At 38.3% G+C, this 19,300-nt stretch overlaps 3 protein-coding genes and 1 long non-coding RNA gene across 6 annotated transcripts; 1 reads left to right on the plus strand and 3 right to left on the minus strand.

Moving 5' to 3' along the window:
- Nucleotides 1-4,462: 4,462 nt before the first annotated feature.
- LOC107218860 (ATP-binding cassette sub-family G member 4) lies at nt 4,463-9,180 on the minus strand. Its single transcript, XM_015656885.2, has one exon. It carries the CDS (start codon nt 7,271-7,273, stop codon nt 5,471-5,473), a length of 1,803 nt encoding a protein of 600 aa, XP_015512371.1. The 5' UTR covers nt 7,274-9,180; the 3' UTR covers nt 4,463-5,470.
- Nucleotides 9,181-10,444: 1,264 nt separating this feature from the next.
- Nucleotides 10,445-11,725, minus strand: LOC124294196. The gene is made up of 2 exons (XR_006904121.1): nt 10,994-11,725; nt 10,445-10,936 (listed from the first exon to the last, which is right to left on the minus strand). It is a non-coding gene; the product is annotated as an uncharacterized LOC124294196 (long non-coding RNA).
- Nucleotides 11,726-12,072: 347 nt separating this feature from the next.
- LOC107218863 (zinc transporter 2) lies at nt 12,073-17,109 on the plus strand. Of its 3 annotated transcripts, none has more exons than XM_046738648.1 (8): nt 12,073-12,767; nt 13,098-13,574; nt 13,685-13,825; nt 13,926-14,088; nt 14,155-14,308; nt 14,393-14,588; nt 14,684-14,924; nt 15,020-17,109. In XM_046738648.1, the coding sequence occupies exons 2-8, from the start codon at nt 13,296-13,298 to the stop codon at nt 15,166-15,168; spliced, it is 1,323 nt and encodes a 440-aa protein (XP_046594604.1). In that variant the 5' UTR covers nt 12,073-12,767; nt 13,098-13,295; the 3' UTR covers nt 15,169-17,109. The 3 variants fall into 3 exon arrangements, with proteins under 3 accessions (XP_046594604.1, XP_015512378.1, XP_046594606.1); XM_015656892.2 differs by having other exon boundaries at nt 13,188-13,574; XM_046738650.1 differs by having other exon boundaries at nt 13,206-13,574.
- On the minus strand, nt 16,444-19,223 carry LOC107218867 (STE20-related kinase adapter protein alpha). The gene is made up of 5 exons (XM_015656896.2): nt 18,360-19,223; nt 18,110-18,281; nt 17,825-18,023; nt 17,469-17,753; nt 16,444-17,391 (listed from the first exon to the last, which is right to left on the minus strand). The coding sequence occupies exons 1-5, from the start codon at nt 18,758-18,760 to the stop codon at nt 17,318-17,320; spliced, it is 1,131 nt and encodes a 376-aa protein (XP_015512382.1). The 5' UTR covers nt 18,761-19,223; the 3' UTR covers nt 16,444-17,317.
- Nucleotides 19,224-19,300: the final 77 nt, after the last annotated feature.

Here is a 19,300-nt window from a genome sequence, read left to right on the forward strand (position 1 = left end):
ATAACACAAACAACTAAAGATATTCGCAGCAGCGTGATTCTAATAATGTTAAACAAATAACAAACTATGTTCATAAACAATTGCTATTGCACTCCAGGTTAACAACGACAGTAGTCGACTTTAATACATATGCAATTCTATATAGATACAACTATAAAGCTAACAACGACAGTAGTCGACTATAATACATATACAATTCTATATAGATATAACTAATAAACTAACAAACGACAGGTAACCAAAATGAAATATGGGCTTTGTAACGAGCAAGATAGCAAAAACAGTAAGAGATAGACAGGTAGTTAAGTGGCTGAGGGGCGCCAGAAAGGGGGCTGGCGCCACAAAGGGGGCTGGCGCCACAAAGGGGGACTGGCGACACAACGAAAAGCTCACGCAGTTCGGAGAACTACGGAACCAAGTCCACGCACCTACACCACCGCACCAAGCAGCGATATACCATACGTAAAAACCTACAATATAGTAATAGCTAAAGAAATAAGATCACAGGCGTGCATGCGGCGAAGATGTCGTGCCCTAATTAGAATTCCTAGAAAAGAGGGGAGGTGCGCAAAGGCGACCAAAAAACTAGAGAGGGGGATCGTTCTGCGCAACGATCGACCCCTATAAAAACGGCGACCGATCACTCGATCGCTCTCTTGTGTTTCTACCTCCAGATTCGTCATCTAGTTCCGGTACAGTCTCGCGGTAAAATCCTTTAGCCTTTTGCATTAAAACTTTCATACAACGTTACTCTGCCCAAAAGTTCAGCGAGCTTCAACTCCATTTTTACTAAGTCTAAGATCTTACACTGTGTAACTCTGCGTTTGTGACTTTTAAATATCAAACTTATAAAATAAACCAAGTTAGTCAAAATATCCAAATATATTAAAGTCAGTTATTCCACTAAAACCTCTCACCAATCTACAAGTCATCGCATCCAGAATACTCTCAAAAAGGTAAGCCAAATTAAATCTTTTATCCAACAATTTCTCCCTCTTCGGTTCGTTCGACTAGAGCGACAGAATGCCCGTTGTCCGGTGTATTTCAATACTTAATCGGTAATTGGTGACCCAAACTACTGATGTGAGTCTGGCTGTAACTGTGTGTGAATGTTTCCGGTGTCTAACATCTGGAGATTTCCACTAGGTACCGTTCCGACGTCACAAAGGTCTGAGGGTTCGGGATTAAAGGTAATGCCCTATACTTACTGTCTTGCTTATGAGATTGCAGCATTGATCTACAGTGCTGAATGCGTCGGTAACGGTAGAAGTTTCCTTCACCGTTTACTGTTAGTGCAACTCATAAGGTTAGATATCTTCAATAATTTTTAGTCAATGCTCGCTGCTAAGAATACTTTGCGAATGTTCCCACAGAGTGCAGCAATATATAGTATTTTCAAATTCTTTCCGCTATTTTTCGAATCAACCTGTATTGATTACCCTTACTCAACCACGCCAACATTTTGTAGGTGGACGAAAATTTGAAATTATACATTCTTTCAAAAACATGGCGAAACAAAAAAACAGCCCTAAACTCCGATCTGGTTAAACAATAGTACTGGGTGACTGGTCTATTTTTTTTTATAAACCATCAATTAATGGTCAAGCGTGACTGGTCTATGATGCAAAAAAAAATTTGGAACACTGATATCGTCGTTGCTCAGCAAACGATGTAATACAACTGCTGCACATGACGTTGGCAACAAGCTGAAATCCGTCAGTTCAACAAGTCAGAATGCTACGCGCGGTAACGCGGTTCTATCCATTTAAATATAGATCTATCGTGATTTCAATTCGATTGAATTGTCACAGAAAACGGGCGAAAATTAAATCCTTGATGTCGTAGTGCTATTGCCTGGATGATAAATTTTGCTGTGAAACTAATGAATAACAGGTTGACAACAGTAAAAAATGAACGTTCGAATCCCCCTAAATTTTAATGTTCTGAATCAACGCAAGATGGCAACCGTCAACACTTTCAAATCCCGTCTGCAGTCGGAAAAGCTGGATTTTTTGTTCGTATGCCGCGACCAAAAGAGAGGTACGGAATCTGTAAGTTTCCATGTATTCAGATCTGTTATTAATGTTCATCGTTTAATTAATGTACTCATTTACATTCCTGTCCACTGCACTCATTATCAGCAATGACAATATGTTTCACGCTTCTTGTTTTCTTGACGTCGGATACATAAATAATTACAATGACATGAAATCTATCCCGAGTCACTTATAGTTTGTCTATTCGGTACGGATAAGTTTCTACATCGTTGCCACTGATTTATTTCTCATATCACTGGTTGTAAATCGAGTTACAAGCTTATTCCCCGTATAATTACACCGCTCCATCACATTAACTATTTTCTTCTGCTATACCTGTAATCTATGCAAATAAATTTTTGTCGCCGTTATTAGTTTTTATCATCACCATCATTATTTGGTAATTATTTTCCTCGACGCAGGCGCGATAGAAACGGTGACACAAATAGGCGCATGTATGCAACAAACGTCTGCATAACGAATAGATCGAGTCTCCCACATGTTACCACTGTGTTTACGGCACATTGTGTGTACACATTATACATAGATTCCTGTTCAATGTAAGCTATAATCAATATTGTAAATATCATCAACATAGCCTGAAAACAAACGGCTATAATTGAAATACCCTATCATCAACATAGCCTGAAGACAAACGGCTATAATTGAAATACCCTTTTTTCCGTCAGCGTACTTCGTCATGTAGACCACGTCTAATCAACGTTGTTGAAGGAATTTATAGGGCAAGTCTTTCAATGCATATTATACTCTTGGTATCGAAGCAATAATAAGTGTTGTATTCAAATTACTATTATAAAATCTTGTAATACATATAATTGCGCTCATCGTAATTCCTAAATTTTTTTATATGTTGTCGTTTTTTTTCTTCCGTGGATCTTCTCATTCTACCGTATACAGAGATAATTGCGCCGCAACAAATGGCAATTTCCATTAAATCCCGTACAACGTGTTATATTGTAAATTGTTGCTTAACTCGGTGATAATTATTTGGCTACCTTCAACGATTCCGATACAGGGATATGGCGATCATCGAGTATATTATATACCTATTATATCATATATTTGTAATCGAAGGACGTTGAAAGTGAAACGCGCACGGGGATAAATGTTCCGAAATTTGTTTACCGGTCAATGTAATTCTCGATACATCAACCGAACGATTGTATATATTTAAGTACGAAATTCCACTCCTTGTTAAAAATAACCGAAATTATAATGGTACAATACTTTGATTATACTTGAGTTTTAATTGTACTGTGTTATAAAACGGAATTACCCAAGGTTTTCTTCGTCATTCATGAAATTAAATTAGCTTCTTAACGCATATGATAAATATTTTGGAAACGTTCTTTTCAACATAATATATTGATCGTCATACGCAATGGTCGAAGGCCGCGATCGAATTTAACGGCCTATTAATTTGGTACCAATTCATTTCCTAATTGAGTTTCAGCTCATAATATGATTATAATTGCTAACGATCAGTATCGATCGGAGTTTTATTCCCCGCAGATTTTACGTGAGTTGATGCATAGTTGAAAACTTGTAGATTATAATAACAAGGTTAATTTGTAATAACAACAAGGACGACTCATGCGAGGATGCCTTTGTACGTCGAGCTTTCCACGCCGGCTCAGTAAACTGTTGACCATATTTTTTAATTTCACCAAGGGTTTTCCCTAAGTTAGTATAACCCCTAAAAAACTTCCAAGTTTTTTTCCAAATTTTTTTAATCACTTGTCTTTTCCCTTTGATTCGGAGACCAAATATTTTTTTCTTGTTTCATAAAAATCAATCTATGTGTTTTTGAGATGAATTTAAAAAATCGTAGGGACGAGTGATTGAAAAAATTTAAAATTTCTTAGAATCCTTTTAGCGCTCGTACTAAAGTAGAAAAATCCTCGGTGAAATTAAAAAATTTCATGATCAACCGTTTAACGAGTTGGCGTGGAAAGCCTCACGCACATTCACGTGTGATATAACAGAATTATAGTCGCAACGTTCAAATAATCCGGGGAAAAAAGACGGACTTTAAATATTTCCTTTGTACATTTTTAAATAACATGCATAGTAAAGAGGCGAAAACGCCTTTCACGTTTTGTGCAGGCTGTCTACGTGAGAATTTGGAATTCTCGATTCCGGACATGCATAAGAATAGTTGATTTGTTAACGATTTGTATAAAATTTCATTTTATTCCAAAGTGTGAGAATACATGTGTGCAATGTTGCAACCGGTTAATAAGAGTAGGAAAATTGTTGGAAATTGCATCTGATGAGAGAAAAATGAATAACTCAGATGACCGATTAAATGTTACAATCATTTTTTTAAGTTGTTTTGATACTATTCAAACGCGGCCGTCTGTTCCAGATTTTCATACAATCATAGTATAAAAGAGTAATCATCGTTATATTGTAAACAATTTTTATTTCACACTTGAATTTTAATAGATATAAAGTACCTGCCATGATCAGTTCCGGGATCTTGAATAAATATACACATTTTGACAACAATAACATTACAATGACAGCAGTAGGATGAGTCACTAAAGAGTGAAACAAAAATTCTACAAATAAATTATTCACTATTATTGACATCATGATTATTCTAAAATTAATAGATCGCTTTTTGTTTGGAAATTTCTCAAGATCGTCTTACTATATAGTGGAATCATGAATATTAAACCATATTCGGTATAAGATTAAAAACATATTTTTCTACACTTTTTTCAACTTGATAATAATTTAATTAACACGACAGAAGTAAAAGCTCAGAAATAATTACATCAACTCATTTAAAAAAAAATAAAGATAGTACATTCTTCGTATTTCATTAATATATTTCGGCAAGAGTGGGAAACGACAGTAATATTTTCCATACCATTAACGAATGTAAATTTTGACTTATACCGATCTTTATCATCTAGCGAAATGCGTCGCGTTTAAAATACAAACATTCATTATCACATGGTCGTTCCATTATACATCCTGTTAAAATTTGTTCTATGCTACCCTGTTTATCCTAGCCCAGCTGATAGCGTTATTTCGGTCATTTTAAAATGGAATGTAAAGGAAATCAAGTCACATCTCAAACCGACTATGAAGTATTCAACTGCTCAGTCATCTTCAATTAATCAACAGGCATGTGTGGATTTGATAATTAAATTTCGTGACATGAATACGCGTTGAATCACCTCACATTTAGAGAAACAGAGAATTTATGACAAATTAAGTCAAGGAGAGACTTATGCGTTAAACAGCGCAGAGGCAAGTTTATAATAGATCAAATAAAAACCGTGTGTACTGAATAAAACATGACGATATGAATAATAATAATTGGACGCTAAACATACTGTCGTTCTTAGAGATGTGACTGGATGATGAACAGTAACAAATTTTTTAATCTTTTATTTTGCTTAAGAAACAGTCAATTTTCTTCTCAATGTACAATATCCGATTATTCTTAAAACGACAAAATGCGCCGAGAGGAAAACAATATCTACCCAATATTTGCCGTCTGTCATTGCTAACTCATTGAGTATGGTTTTGGGTACGCGATAATGACAATAAACTGCCTCTTCCGGACAGTTCAAATCTCCTCTGTTAAAACCGTAGACTGCCTGAACGAGTCCTTCAAGCGAGTAGCGAAGATAGCTCAAGTAGCTCAGGTAATAGAGGAAAGTTGGCATGTGATTAAACAATACAAAAAATCCAGCGAATGTCAGCATAACCGCGGTAGAAATGGCGCCTAGGAATGTACCGTTGATCGGGTTCACAGTTGTTCCCAAGACAAGACCGATGCTCTCCGCTGTCAGAGTGGTGAGTACAGCGATGGCGAGGAACATCAGAAATCTATTCCAGTCGAGCGGTTGACTACTGAGGAAGTAGGAAATGGAGCAGTAGATGATGGCAAAGAGAGTCTGGATGGGCAGATTGGCGACCAGAAATGCTGCATAGTAGGTTTTGAGGTGATACCAGTTGTTGAACTGCTCCTTCTTGAGCACGGGGAGCTGAGACGGGAAGTGAAGAACTGCGGGCATCATGCTGGTGTAGCACAGGTAAACGGCAGATACGAGCAGGAACCCGACGTTGCTGATGGTTTTGGAGCCGTCGTCCCCGGCGTTGAGGTACAGCAGGCCGAGGAGCACGCCGACGCAAAAGTGGAGAATCAGCTTGAGGTGGGTGACAGTCCAGTCGCGGTACAGCTGGACCAAGTTGCGGTTCAGCAATGTCCAAAACCTGCTCAGCTCTGACGGAGGGTTGATCAGGACCTTAGCTTTTCCTTCCTCGCTGAGTCGCCTGTCCATCTCTTGAAGGTTGATGTTCTTTATCACCGGTGGTGCCCTCCAGTTTTCCTCACAGGATGCGATGGCGAGCTGCTCGTTGAAGTTGCCATACTCCTTGTTGATCACCTCTATTATATAGTCAGCGGGATTGTGGTACTTGGGACAGTTCAGTCCCAAGTTGTTCAAGTATTTGACAGTGTTGTTGGCTGCACCCTGGTACACACAGTTACCCTCAGCGACAAGGTAAATGTGGTCGAACATTTCGTATATTGTCGCACTGGGCTGGTGGATGGTACACACTATCGTTCTTCCAGCCTTGGCGAGGGATTTCAGCGTTGAGACGACTTGGAGAGAGGATGAGGAGTCCAGACCAGTCGTTGGTTCGTCCAAAAACATGACAGGCGGGTTGTCCAGGAGCTCGAGAGCGATGCTTAGTCTCTTTTTTTGGCCACCGCTCAGGCGGTTGCAACGAGTTTTCTTGGTTTTGGAGAGATCCAGGGAGTCAAGAACGTCGTCTATCAGCATTTGTTTCGCCTTCTTGTTCAGAGATGCACCCAGCTTGAGGTCGGCAGCTATTTGCATCGCCTCGTTCACCGTAAACAATGGGAGAAGTTGATCGTCCTGTTGAATGTAGCACGATTCTTTCTTGTAAGCGTTCCATTCCTGCTTGCCGTTCGAGCCGATGTAGCTTATCCTGCCGGAGACATTTTTCTTTCTGAATCCGGTCAGGATATTTAACAACGTCGATTTACCTGCCCCGGACGGACCCATTATAGCCGTCAATTCCCCAGATTTAAACCGACCCGATAGTCCCTTCAGTATTTCCTTTTTCGGGGTGCAACATCCATGCTGAGCATAGAATGTCACGGAGTTAAATTCTATGTCTATCGACTGTGCCTTTGGTAGGGTTATCAGCACCGATCGTTGGTACATTTTATTACCAAACCAAGTACCGATCGTGTAGAGATAGAGTAAATGAACTAACGAAACTAGAACACTGAAAGTCAAAGTCGTTTGGAGACCTTTACTTGAGGCCGACAACTTGGGAACTTTGTATCACCTCACTTACTCGTGAGATACAGCCAAGTGATGCGAGTAACTGAGTTTCGTAGCGTCGGTGAATCGTTTACATGGTTCCTGTCAGGTTTTTCTCTTTTTATTAGTTCATTTGCCAAGGAAACCGGATCTTTACTGAACTCAGAGAATACTCAAGAAATACCTTGACAATACCGGTTTATCCACACTTGTAAACTTCAAATTGCTCTTTCCTTTTTCTGTCGAAGGACTCCTAGTTTGGACATAGGTCTACTTCCCGCCGGAGTTGTTTTCAAACTGAGGAATCCTCTATTCACTCTGTCCGTAGACGCCGGATGGATGGATAGATTCAGTTGTCAACTCCCTACCACCTTTGTTCTAGCTGTAATACACACTATACAGATAAAGTGTGCCGAGTCTCCTTTCTCTGCCGCAAGTTTCGACGTGCATGTATGCATGTACCTGCAACCGCGGCTTCAAACTGTGTGCGTTAAACCATACGTCCGTCTATTGGTCAAATCGGCGTCGCGAACCCCACACAACGATAGACTTGCAACTCACACAACCGTAAACTCACGACTCACACAACCATAGACTTACAACTCACACTTGAATATTGCGACAGGTTGACCCGACCGCTTCGACACGCAATTCGAAATTGCGAATTGCAATAATCGTTTAAAATATTTCCAGGCAGAGAAGACGCTCGTAAAACTGCATCGTTACGCTGATGAACACTGGACATGATTATGTTTTAGCACATTTTTCATTTCATTATTTTCTTCTTTTTTGACAAACGTCGACATTATGTTACGCATGTATTATATTGGACGTAGCATCAAACTCACGGCTTGTTCGTGCTGTATTGCCGACAACGACCTACATACTCGGATTCACAGACATCACTCTTAAATTTTGTACGATAAGGGAAACATTCCTCAGCATATCGTCCACTACAATCTGGGTTAAGTTTGAGGTTATCTTGAACTGCTATCAGCAACTACACCGTGACTACATCCACTATGCATGCTGAGAGAGTCGGATGACCGATGACTGCACATACACGCATGCATAACGTACCGTATGTATGGACTTGGTACGATGTTATAACATTACACGTGTCACTGTGTCTACGTTTTTCTCGTTTTTGAAGGAAAAAACTATGTGGCTGAAGTTAGTAACGTTACCATATCGAAACGTTGGGACAAAAATTTCTATTTTGTACCTTTAGAATAACACAATAAGATAAATTGATAAAATCTGAGGTTGTTCATGCTATATGAACGGTTTCCTAAATTTCACATAATCCTTTAAAGTTGCAGAATAACGAGTATTTCTAAAGATACAGCATTACAATAATGTTACAAACTTCAGCCTGATAAAAGACTATCGTACAGATTGACCAGCAGTGGACCAGCAGCTTTCCGTCGTAGAAGATTTCAAACTTTGACTGCATTTAACACGTATGATATGCGGTATTCTAGTATGGAAACTACACGCGATGAATCGTCTATTATTCTTCAACGTTAGACACATACGACGGTCAGTTGTTCGGAACGATAATAATGATAATATGCGTTTGTGACATAAATTTAGTATACATTATGCAGGCGGTAGCATTAACGTGAAACGCGGACATTCAATTCGTATGTTATACCTATGTAAGTAAAGCAGTCGTTAGTTCCTGTCTTGCGTAATCGGTATTATACGGATATGCGTGGTTTTCTGTGATGGTCGAATTAATATCGGTATATGTTTTAGCACGGACTTAGTTTTCACAATGAAAATTCGTCGCTGTGATCCGATCGGGTCAAATATTCATAGTTGAATTTGAATTCATTATTCTAAATTATGCAACTTGCGTGATTGTATTAAACCTGTTTGACGTATTTAAGATACATACATTATACGTTGCGTGCCTTGTACATATTGGCAAAATCGTGCTAGAAATGTATAATTTATTCATTACATTATACGAAGTAATAATATATTTCGCGCGTTAACCGATGAACTGTATATAATAATAACTATACAGCACATATCAGATTTTTGTACAGTTAATTATGTCTGTAGCAGCAGCCGACTCGTGAGGTCAAATTTTTATTTCAAGTATGCGATACTTGGATTGCGAAAATTTTTACGCTTCATCTTGACAGAATAATTTACTAGCGATGTTTTTATGTGTTCTTGTATGTTACACCATATACATTAGGGTGTCCGTTATTTGGGTTCTACTGTAATTTTTTCGATCCCCCCCCTCCCCAAAAAAATATGTTCATACTATAGAAAAAAATCCCCTGTGAATATAAAAATTTTTAGAATAACATTAATACGCGCTGGAAGGCGATTGATATTTTAAATGTAAAGTACACTGAAATTTTCGTTTGCTTTAATTAATATTATTTTTTTTTTTTCATCAACGAAAATGGACTGAAGAAATCAATTTAATGCTTAAGAACAATGTTTATGCCTCCAACTAAACGAAGGAACAAAAAAACTTGAGTTGAACGCACGTATTCCGTAGATAACGACATTCAATTAAACCGTAAAAATGGTCTTGAGATTAAATGTATTATTGTTTTTGTTCTTATGTTAAGTTAGAAGTATAAACACTGTTTTCAAGATCAAATTTATTTTTTTCACTCGTTTGAATATATGAAAAATAAATAATTACTAATATACTTAAAATGTCAATATATCTTAAATTTTTAATTTTATCGCCCCTGGTACGTGTTAATATTATCCGAATAATTTTATACCAACAGGGGATATTTTTTTTTTTTATAATATATTGTTGGGAGGGAATCGAAAAAGTTCCAAAGTCATCAAAATAACGGACGCACTAATATACGTAGACAGTTTCGAAAACTTGTATTCACCGCGATACGATGACACTAATATTAGACATACACGACAAATCACAGAAATGAATGTAAATATTAATAATTCAACGTTACGGCCGAGTAAACGTAGACAAATTATATTCGAGAAAACTGTACATGTATATAGGTATATATATATATATGTACATGCTGATTATTCCTTTGGGTCTAGTTTTTTCTCCTCACATCCACGAGAAGAATATGCACATAATGTAGTCAACTTTATCGTCGAAGAGAATTCCTTACTTGGAAACGTAATTATATTTTGTACAAAAGTGCTGGAGCTCACGATTCAAGAATATCAGACCAGACCAATAACGAACTCATGTGAATGTCATTAAAAATTCTGTGTCGCATCGCATGATCTTTTACCATACCGCTCAAGGCGTTATACGGTAATTTATTCCCTGTCTTTGGGTTTTGAAGTAAAAATCGACCCATAGTTTTCTTTCTCTACGAAATGCAAATTAAGTTTAATTAACATGTTATCATTTCCTGTGCTTTCACGTAATATACGGCACTGATTCGCTCGCCAAACTTACAAGATAATAATTTCCGTTTCGTTCGCCGAGACCTTGAACTGTATCATCAACTCCACGAGCAGTAAGGAGGACGGGGGATTATTCGAACTTGAATAAAATTATGTATACGTACACTTGTGTGTTATCGTAACCAGATACTGAAAATAATAATATTTGCTTATCATGTGCGTGCACCGGATTTTGGGTATACATACCTATTACCGATTATAATCGAATAATTGTTTCTGGAAACAGCTGATGCGCCTTGAGGTAAATACCTTATAATTTGCAATGCGTACCGCAAATTTATGGTACAAAATAATATGTTACATGTGCATGTGGGCCAGTGGACAATATCCATGTATGTGTACCGTACGACATACGTGACCTGCATGCACATCATCTGCAAAAATAGCTGGGTATATGATTCTTATGTAAGCAGCATCAGCTTCTGCGGAATAGTAATTAGATATTGCTTTGGATGTTTTACTTGAAGAAAACCGTCTGGTCAATGAAGTATAATAGCACTCTTTTTTATGTTGAGTCGGTGCGATTTTCGTCTGACGTAGTAGGTACAATAAGAAGCCGTATTCAAGAAATACCGGTTTTCGGTGGATCGTGAAACAGCTGGATTTCTCGCAGAAATCGAAACAACCACGACGAATTCACAGATATAACGAGATAATTCCGCATGAAGTTGTAGATAATTCGTTAATTTCTTGGTTATATTTCAGCCCTGGAAATCTGACTTTACCGCAGTGAGAGATATCACAATTATACTGCAACTTTAATTTTTCACAATATCTGGGGTCGATTACCGCAAGTGTAATTGTACCATTAGAATGTGCAGGCAGTGTTCGTTCTGTGATTAATCGGGTTATGTAAGAAACGTGATAGTAAATAAATAATATTGTGAGAAAAATTACACCCTTGCATAACATTTATGACCTTGACGTGCGACACGCGTACGTGATATGTATGCACGTATCATACGCTACTCATTCGTCATATCTACCCCACTTGAAGATATATTATTGCGCGGTGTTTTCTTTGTATTTTCTCTAGATTTTTTCTTTGCAATTCACTAATCATGCTCGGGGCTTCGAGCTCTTTCTATCTGCGAAATGATTTCTTACCGCATACACGTGAACAATCAAGAATATTATCCAGTTCAACTCTCTCACAATCGACGCCTTTGACATCGGCTACCTACCGCACTGGAACGTTACGTCAGTTGCTCCGTTGATCCGGCGAAATGTGTGTGAAACTAGGTACGTATCTTACCGACCGAAAAGATGCCTGTGGCATTGATTGGCCACTTCCGATGTATCCTGCGATACGATTGGCTCGCGACGAATGCTAGAATTATGAAAGGCAGCCAAAGCTAATGTCCGTTGGAGATTACCTTCTCTGTGGGTTGTCAGTTCGACATCGGACCACGGTCTTATAGACAGGTCTGGGCACTCCGGCTGTAAGACCGTGCTTGTAAATGAAGCCGATGTTCTGGATTTTCGCCGCTAGCGCTAGTGAGGGAGAGGCCTACTTCGTATAGAGCTTAGTATGCATACACCGGCCTCGGAGATTGTAGCGCTCCGGTCTTTGGTGCACAAATTGAGAAACACAGACTTCAAGACGATCACACTGCGTTGTATAGGAAGGGGCTTGGAGTGCCCAGACCTGTCTACAAGACCGTGCATCGGACTTATCAGCTGTCGTGATTATAATCCTAGTTTTTTTTTTCATAAGTCGTAAATAGCCGTAATTCAATTTCTTATCGTTAGAACGATACCCGAGTTAATAATTTGTCAAACGGACGATTGTAGTTGCTTTTAATCTATATTAAACACTTGTGTTGTGTACGTACGTACGTAAAATGCCACCACATCGACGTTACTGTGAGATAAAAAATTTGTTACCAGTTGAAGAGAAAGAGCCGTCTGCAGTTGTGTTGTTGAAATTGTTAATCCTGCTGTTTGCGTGATTGTATAGGTAAGCACACAGGCTGACTTGCGACATTGCGTTGCATTGCTATGCGCAAAATCTATGCAAATCGATGACGAACGATCGTTGATTTAACGTACTCCTCTTACCAGACGTGCTTCCAGTTTGATTTCAAATTCACATCTTCCAACTGTCCCTACTCACGTCTCCATTTTCGACTTACATATTCTTCCGGTTTAATTACAACCATCACGTCTTGCTCTTGAATAAATGAATGCTTTGCATCGGTTAATAGTAACGATAATCACTTTAACTAATAATTACGACGAGAATAACAATACATTGCGATACTATGACTGGGACACATCATTTTGACAGGTGTTCCGGTATTTAATTGTCAGATTTTCCATTATTTCGACACTGCAGCAACAGAATCCTAACGTATTTACAATACATTTACTCACGTAGTTTTAAAATGCCTGGCAGAAGTTGTTGTGACGCTTTTAAAGCTTGTGTATAAACCGGCTAGTCAAGGCTCATTTTTGAAAAGACGAGACCAATTGTAAGCAAGGAATAATGTCTCATATCTGTGATGATCAAATCAATGATGATTACATCGGTGATGAGTCTGAGAAAAACCTGTTAGTGGCTAATGACAGTTGCGCAAGATGCAGGAAGTTGTCAACGTCTAGCAGCATACTCAGTTACGAAAGCAAACTGCGAAATTGGACGGAGGATTTAATGGTCGGAGCCGATGCCGAAGAATTCAATGGCAATGCGGCTATTTCTAATATTATGTTTCCTCAGACGAGGTTGTCGCTCAATTCCTGCGATAATGCCGAAGCTCCTTCGCTTGTGAGTAAAAAACGAGCATTTCATTCCACTCGACTGCTTTGTATTTGCTAAAACTGAACGTCGTGAATTTTAGAAATTATACATCATTGCAACTTCATATCTTGTTACAGGATCGATACTCAAATATTCCGCTCCAAAACGGTCACGTTTACAACATTCAAGAGCATTGTCATACAAAAATCTCTCGACGGAAAGATTTTAGTCCGTGGCGTCAATTGGTCGCGGCTTCTTTAATGTGTCTCATATTCATGGCATGTATTACTTTGGACTTAGACTATTGCGTTGTGTCTTGGGATTTTTTAAGAAATTTTGCGTAACATGGTATTACAATGATAATTCTACTGTTTGCAGCTAGCGGAAATAATCGGAGGTCATTTGGCGGGGAGCATAGCCATCATGACTGATGCTGCACATTTGTTGTCAGATTTTGTAGGTTTTTTAGTGAGTTTATTTTCCATTTGGATTGGACAACGTGCGCCGACCAAAAGATTATCATTCGGATTCTACAGAGCCGGTAAGTCCGTCTCAGCCATGACTAGATTTAATATGAATGAACCGATTGACGTTTGTTTACTTCCAGAAATTTTGGGTGCCGTGCTCAGTGTCTTAATAATATGGATATTGACTGGAATATTCGTTTACATTTCTATACTACGTTTGGTAAACGGTGATTTCAATATTAAAGCGGACACAATGATGCTTGTAGCAGGGATTGGGATAATCATAAATATTATGTGAGCAGCTAAAAATTGATTTTTAAAACTCCGCTATCACGCAGTGTTCGAGTTGTTGATAATCTATCCTCGTTGCGTTTTCAGAATGGGACTCACCCTGCATGGAATGTGTATTAAAGTTCCGCATAGTCATAGTCATGGCGGTTCACGATCTAGTCACTCGCATACTCACAAAGATGTTCCTGGTAATATAAACGTGCGAGCAGCTGTTATACACGTTATAGGCGACCTAATTCAAAGTATCGGAGTTTTCGTTACTGCCATTATAATCAAACAATACGTAAGTTTTCAAACACGCATCACATGGAATGATTAACAATCAATAAATCAATCGACTTCTTGTTAATCAATCACATGTCCTTTCACCATCCACAGCCAAGCGCGAAAATAGCTGATCCTATTTGTACATGCGTATTTGCATTGATTGTGCTATTTACTACTGTGCCTGTGTTGAGAGACAGTGTAAATGTCTTAATGGAAGGATTCCCTCATCATTTTGATTACACAGATGTGTTGAAAGCTTTATCCAGCATAGAAGGGGTGCAAAACGCTCATAATCTTCATATATGGTCGTTAACGATGGACAAATACGCGCTCGCCGTTCACCTAGCCATTAGTGAGTAAATCTAACTCTTTCTGATGTATTTCTTACTCCTCATCATCTTTACTTAAACTTGCTATAATTGATCACCCTTTTATTTTTAAATATAGGTAACAACGCGGACTCCGATATTGTTTTAAAAAACGCGCTGAAGTACATTAAGAGAGAATTAGACATTGATGCTGCCACCGTACAAGTAGAAAGATACCTTTTCCCCACCATGGAAAACTGTGTTCAATGCAGACCACCAATAAACTGACAAATGGTTACACGTTTTTAGTGAAACATATGAAACACTCCGATTATACAGCTCGAAAAAATTTTCAGAACAAGGCCAAGTATCATGTTAAGGCTGATTAGGATTTTCGTAATGAAAACTAAACAAGAAAATAGACAAAACTCAACAGGGCGTCTTGTTGCCATTGTTGATGATAATCTTCGGGTAGGAAAATTTACTGTTCATTTTATATAGACCACTGATAGCTAAATAACAATCAAAACTGTGTCAAAACAGTGTCAGATATCCAAGTGTTGTACTGGTAAACATATGCACAAATGATACGAACATACAAAATACGTTAGGTATTACGTGATAGGAAATTTCTGCTCAGATAATGTTGGATATATACAGACTGGATACAAAAATTTCTATATTTCGTTTCAAACTATAGTACATTTACAATCGAGCCATGTGAATATGGATTACAGTATTAAACAATAGTATTAATTTATACTTGTAAGTATGGGTATACATACACGCTTTATTTAAGTTTACGGAAGTGGGTGGAAATTAGAAGGTAAAAGAAAACAGAAAGAAAAAAAATATTTTCTTAGCCGTCTTCTATAGGTAATTCAGACTTGTTACTGTCAAGTTTGTCTTTTATCTTGTGGAATTTTTGTTTCTTTTCTTTTCTCGTCTGTTTTTCGAATTTTTTGAAAAAAACTTTGAAAAGTAAAAAGAGAAAATTGCCAAAAATATACAATTTACTTTAGATAAGTGCTAATCGTTATTGAAATATGCGCACAAGACTTTAACGCACAGTTATTAATATATAGTTGTTAGATATTTCTATATTTCTTGTAAGAAAAATATTGTACAAAAGTATAAAAATATTAGGGATAAAAAAATTAATTCTAATTCTCGAGCAAGAATAATTACTTTTAATAAGCAGCTTTTTTTTCATCATTTGGATAAAATCTTTATCCTATAACTGCTGAACAGATATATTTAATAAAATTTCGGGCAACTATTTGTGCAGTTTCATACAAAAATACAATACTTGGAGTTTTTACTATTCACAAGCACTTGTAACATATCAGCAAATAATATCTTCATAACGACGGAGATAAAATAATCAGTGCAGATGTTATAAGTCATGTTGCAAATGCGATCTGGAAGTGCCTTCTGTTTCTTGCAAAGTTTGAAAATGATTTCTTTCATCGACTGCTTAACCCTAGTTGGTCACACCTTAGTACAATCGAATAACGGTCACTTTGGGTGAAATTCACCCCAAGTGATTTTTTGCTTCTAAAAGGAGTTCTAAAAAAACAATCTAGGTATTGTTTGAGGATCGCAAAAAAAGCTCTCTCAGTTTTCCTAATCAAAATTCATTGTTTAAATATTGTAGAACATTGGCAAAGTCAAAGAAAGTGCCAAAAATGTCGAAAAAAAGGCTCTTATTTTGCATGAGGAATGGCACCACGAGGCCCATTTCTACGTCTCAGGGACTCTACGAGGAGTTGGAGAAATGTTAGGTGTGAAATTCACTCAAGAGTGACCAATTAGGGTTCAAAGGAGGCGGAGAAATATATATTTACATCTGTCCAGGCAGTTTTACTCAACGTTCAGTGCGAGTCATAAATGAAGCCGAAAAACAAAATAAGTAGTAGACAACTATATACATAGGAAAATTCAATTATGTCGTAGATACAACAGAAAAAAATATATCGTCCATAGTTTAGCTCATAAAATATTTAAGACAACAACATGTATTCAAAAAGTTAAATATCTTGGTAGATAGAATTTATATTTAGAAGGTTAGTGGCTATTGTGATGAGGAAAATAAGACACATCACAAATGTCCCGTATGAGAATTAATGTAACTACCTAGTTTGATATAAACATTCGATAAATGATGACACAGGTTTACCTGTGATAAATAGATAAAACTACTTTAAATAAAAACAGATACACAATAAATCGTCAATCATTTATGACTTAGCGTTACTTACAATTAGACTGTATTTCATGAACTTCGGCGTATATTTATTGGGTATTAGTAGAATATGAATCGAGCGAACCAATCGTAAGACGCACTTGTAAATCATATCAAATACTTGTAACTCTTTCATGCCCAATATACAGATATACATTGCGTTATAAAACTTTTATAATTATAGACACGTGCTCAGAAGTCCCACTGACAAGTCTCCAGATCTAAATCAACCAGCTGCTCCGTAGATAGAGCGACGAGATAATCACCTGCGGAAGAAAAAGTTCAATGTAAGAAATAGAGGAGTGTAATCACAGCAAAGCTTGGATGATAATTTGAATCTAACCTGCGGAGTGGGCGTGCTTTTCACTAATCGAAGTAACACAGCGAAGTATTTCAATCAACGATTCGTCGTTTCTGCGGCACTGCTTGAAAAATGGATGCACTGCAAGCTGACTCATCGTAGGACGATCCGACGGATTTCTCAATAGGCATAATTCGGTCAAAGCATGAAACGGCTCCGAAAATTTTCTGCTAGACATATTGTGCAAACGCGTTCTAACAGATTCCAAACTACTGCTGCTCGCGTTTCCATCACCCACAATGTTGTCGCATACCAATTTTTTCTCACCTATATTGCAAAACGATGAAAAAATTCTGTGGTTACACAAGCTTGCAGCTGCACATAACAAATTACTTTACCATTCTCGTCATCCTCTGTATCCATTGTATTCGGGGGAATGGTCGAGCGGTCTAGTATGTGAGGAGCGCTTCCGCGCACTTTTTCCGTCAGCATTAGAGTGGCAGGAGTGTCGCAAAATGGCACAACACCATTGGCCAGTTCACATATCGTCATGCCCAAGCTATAAGTATCGGATTTCTCATTGTACCCATGGAGGTCCTGAAACAACGCAAAGAACACCAAAGTCAATATTGCGTTGAAGGCGGAAGCGCCAATCCCCTGGAAGAGCGGAAAAAACTACAAACCTGTTGAAGCAGCTCGGGACTCAGCCACTTCAGATTGTTAGTGGTCGATTTTGGAAAGGAATGTATGGTCCTCTGCCATTTGCCGTGCCTGACAATTTCGCAGGCGTATCGCATACCAGACAAGCAAGCCTGACCAGATGTCGAGATGAGAATGTGGCTGGCTTTGATTGCCCTGAAAGTAACAATACATAACTTGACTCATAACAAATGACAAGGTGACTAGTTTACCGACAGTTTCTCGTTAGTTCACCTATGGATGAACCCTCTTTTGTGAATATATTCCAGTCCGTGAAGAATGTCCCTCAGTATGTAAGCAATCGCGAGCTCTGGTAATCCTTCGTTGAAATATTCCTCGATCAGATCGTGGCAGGATCCGTAGCCCATTAGTGGCGATACGACGCAGATATTATGTCCTGAGACAAAGGTGGCTAAATAGGGGAGGATATTTGGATGCTGAAGCTGCCTGGTCATTATTATTTCCTGTTCCACGAGGTCATATTCCTCGTGACTGCGATTGTCCATGTTAAACTTTTTAATCACTACGTGTGTGTTCTTCGGCTTATAGCGCGCCAGGTGAACACTCCCTGCTCCATTGCAGCACATCCCCAGAACAGCGCTTCCCTCATAGTTATCAGAGTCAGAGTCGTGCATGTTGTGTGATGGAAATGTGACGATAGATGGAATTTCTCAAAATGTGAGTAACAGTTGCACTTTTTTTTCCACTCGAAATTATCATCAATTGACGGAGGTAACTAGCTCGTACATGTATAATAACCCTTCTCTTTTTGTCAAGTCTATCCAAAATAATGTCATTTAACCTCTCCTCTAGTCCATGTTTTTTCTTCTTCTCTCCTTCAAACTCTTCGTTGAATATATTCAGTTTCCGTTCAAAGGCGCAGACGGTGAGTTATTTCGAACGTCAATAGCTATGGCCTGGTCATTTCATCATAAATTGAACTTGTTGATCCAAAACACTGAATGTAACTTCTTTCATTTACTCTTGCATCAAATGTCAAGTGACATTTCGGGGACAGACGGCAGCGGTCAATTTGTCGCCGCCAGACATGAACTATCGATTTACACTTTGAAGATCCACCGCCCGGCGTGACGTCAGGTCCCTAGTTCGCTTCGGAGCGTAAGGATGGCGCTACGATCGTCGGGGTGACGTCACGATTCCTAGTTCCCGCAGAC

The sequence above is a fragment of the Neodiprion lecontei genome, chromosome 4 (genome assembly GCF_021901455.1).
Source record: "Neodiprion lecontei isolate iyNeoLeco1 chromosome 4, iyNeoLeco1.1, whole genome shotgun sequence".
Classification (NCBI taxonomy): Eukaryota; Metazoa; Arthropoda; class Insecta; order Hymenoptera; family Diprionidae; genus Neodiprion; species Neodiprion lecontei.